We start from the raw sequence: 2450 nt of genomic DNA, 5'->3' as shown, positions 1-2450 counted from the left end.
TCCCTCAGCCAGAAGTGAACTCATCACTCTTGTGCTCCAGACCCTTCCCCAGCTCCGTTCCCTTCTCTGGACACGCTCCAGCACCAAAATGCCTTGTAGTGAGGAGGGTCTGGTGCTGCCAGCTGTGACTGAGGCTCAAACAGTGGCCAGGAGGTCCCAGAAGGAGGAAAACTCCCCTGGGATTAAAGGTGTGAGAGCCAGAGATGGGGCAAAGCGAGACATTCACCCTCAGCCCTGCACCCAGCACCCACCTGACCTGCAAAATGGAGACCCACCACGGACTCAGGACTGTCCCCTTCGGTGCTGGGCACCCCCCCAGTCCCTGTGCCCAGCAGGATGGGGTGCCCTACCTGTACCCCACTCTGCGGGAGAAGTGCAGACAGGCTTCCTTCAGGTGGGTCTCGAAGTTGGCCAGGAGGAAATTCCCCCCGCACTCGGGGCAGACGTGGGGAGGTCGGTTCTTGTGCATCCGCTGATGGGCGTTAAAGCTGCAGCGGTTGGACATGATCATGGGACACGTCGTACAGACCTGGGGAGGAGGGAGAAAAGCACCCAGAGGTTCAGCCTGGCACCCGCCCCTGCGTAACAAAGGGCTTTTCAGCCTCTTTTTTCCCCTGCAGATGGACGGGCTGACAACCTGCAACAGCCCCAGCAGCCCCCAGCCAGGTGGAGCCGGGGGCAGGGCCGTGCCAGGACTCATCTGCCGGGCGGGTTGTGGGAGATCAGCCGCTCGTTACTCGCTGGGTGACGGGTGAGGGTGTTTCACACGCAGAAGAGACGCCTTTTCCAGGCTTTTCCCTCACAGATGGGTCCCAGAGGCAGCACGTGCCGAGGCTCAGCCAGGGACCAGCCGCTCGGAGAGGGAGTTTGAGCAGAGGGAGAGGGGGGTGTATCCCAACCAGCTGGCAAAACCGTAACACAACTATTTCCAACTCCGCACCGGGATGTGGGGAGGGCGAGGGGAGAAGCTGGCACAGATTTGAGGAAACGGGCTGGAGCTTCCAACAGAAGGAGCTGCCCTGAAAGATGGGGTTACTGGAGGAAAGGTGGGGTGAGGAAGGACAGGAGCAGCCCCCAGCCAGGTGCCACAGGCAGCAGGGATGTTCTCGGGTTCTCCTTGCTGCCCACACGCAGCCTTGGCTCCAAGAGAGACCCAAGGGGGATTCTGGCAGCAAGGAGGAGTGAGGGACGGACAGGGAAGAGCAGCTGAAGACAGCCCAGGAGATGGAGCAGGGACAAAGGGGCACGTTGGGAAGGGAGAGGGGATGGAAGGTGGCAGGTGAGGAAGAGGATTACAGAGGCTTATGGCTTCAGCCACCCCCAGCCCTCGCCGGGCCGAGGAAAGCCTCTGCCTCTTTTTATTTTTAACCAAAAATAACCAGTTTGTAGGCAGCTCTGGGTTAGGGAACAGCCCCTCTGCTGGGTACAAGGGGGAGCTGAAGGCTGGGAACAGGTTTTGCCCAACCAGTAACTAACTTCCAGTTGAATTCCCAAGCTCAAGCACTCCCCACAGATGGGCTGAGCTGGAAATATTGCACTGCTGTGTTCACAGGCAGCAGGTGCCCGTGGGGACGTAAGGACCATCCCCCCAGCTCTCCTGTCCCTCATCTCCTCTCCTCTTCGTGCCCTCTCACTGCTCCTGCCACGGCCCTGCTGTGGACATCCCGTCTCCCTCGTGTCCCCAGGGCTAGGAGAGGGGATGGGAATAAGAAATCCTCCCGTTAAAGGAAAGCTCTGCAGGACAATCCGTGAATCTCAACGCTCCTGGTGACCTTCAAAGACAAAGCAGCCCTGGTCCACAGCAGCTGGGCCGTCATATCTGCGTTTGAACAGTGTCCTTGGAAGCAGCAGCTTCCAAGTAAACAGAGTTACCAGGAAACAGAAAATTCCTTCTACCAAGAGGAAGCCAGAGGGGCTGGATGGCTCCGGACAAAGGGAAAGGTGAAGACATGCAACAGGGAGGACAGGGCTCCTCTGTGGATGTCCCAGAAGGAGGAAAACTCCCTCAGGACTAAAGGTGTGAGAGCCAGAGAAGAGGCAAAGTGAGACATTCACCCTCAGCCCTGCTCCCAGCGCTGGTGGGGAGGAGGAACGGGGATTCCATTTCCCCCCCAGCTCATCCCTCGGCAGCGTCAATCCTGCGTGTCTGCCCCGACAAACCCGGGGGTGTGGGCAGCAGCAGGAACACGAGGGATCTCCAGGTCGGCTCTTGAAGAGGGCGGGGAGGGGGGGAAAAAAAACCCCAACCAAACCCCCCGGACACGGGTTTCTCCAGCCTCCATTTGTGCTTCAAACCAGCAAAAGAGGAAGCGGCGCCCGTGGCTCTGACATGGCTCCGTGGGGACGGAGCTGGGGACCAGCTCTTCCCTCCTGGCTGCACCCCCAGCTCCTGCACCCACAGGGCAGCTGTATCACCAGCCAACCACCGAGAGCAGCGTACCCTCCCTCCA

General features: G+C 59.6%; 1 protein-coding gene across 1 annotated transcript in view; it reads right to left on the bottom strand.

Moving 5' to 3' along the window:
- The window catches only part of ZNF687 (zinc finger protein 687), a gene marked incomplete at its 3' end in the record, with an annotated part of 7597 nt that overhangs the window by 2702 nt on the left and 2445 nt on the right, over positions 1-2450 (bottom strand). Inside the window, 1 exon segment of the mRNA XM_010169125.2 lies at positions 351-529. Within this exon segment, the coding sequence (XP_010167427.1) occupies positions 351-529 (179 nt within the window).

This window comes from Antrostomus carolinensis, unplaced genomic scaffold, assembly GCF_000700745.2.
Source record: "Antrostomus carolinensis isolate BGI_N321 unplaced genomic scaffold, ASM70074v2 scaffold33865, whole genome shotgun sequence".
NCBI lineage: Eukaryota > Metazoa > Chordata > Aves > Caprimulgiformes > Caprimulgidae > Antrostomus > Antrostomus carolinensis.
This window is presented reverse-complemented; position numbering and strand designations above follow the sequence as displayed.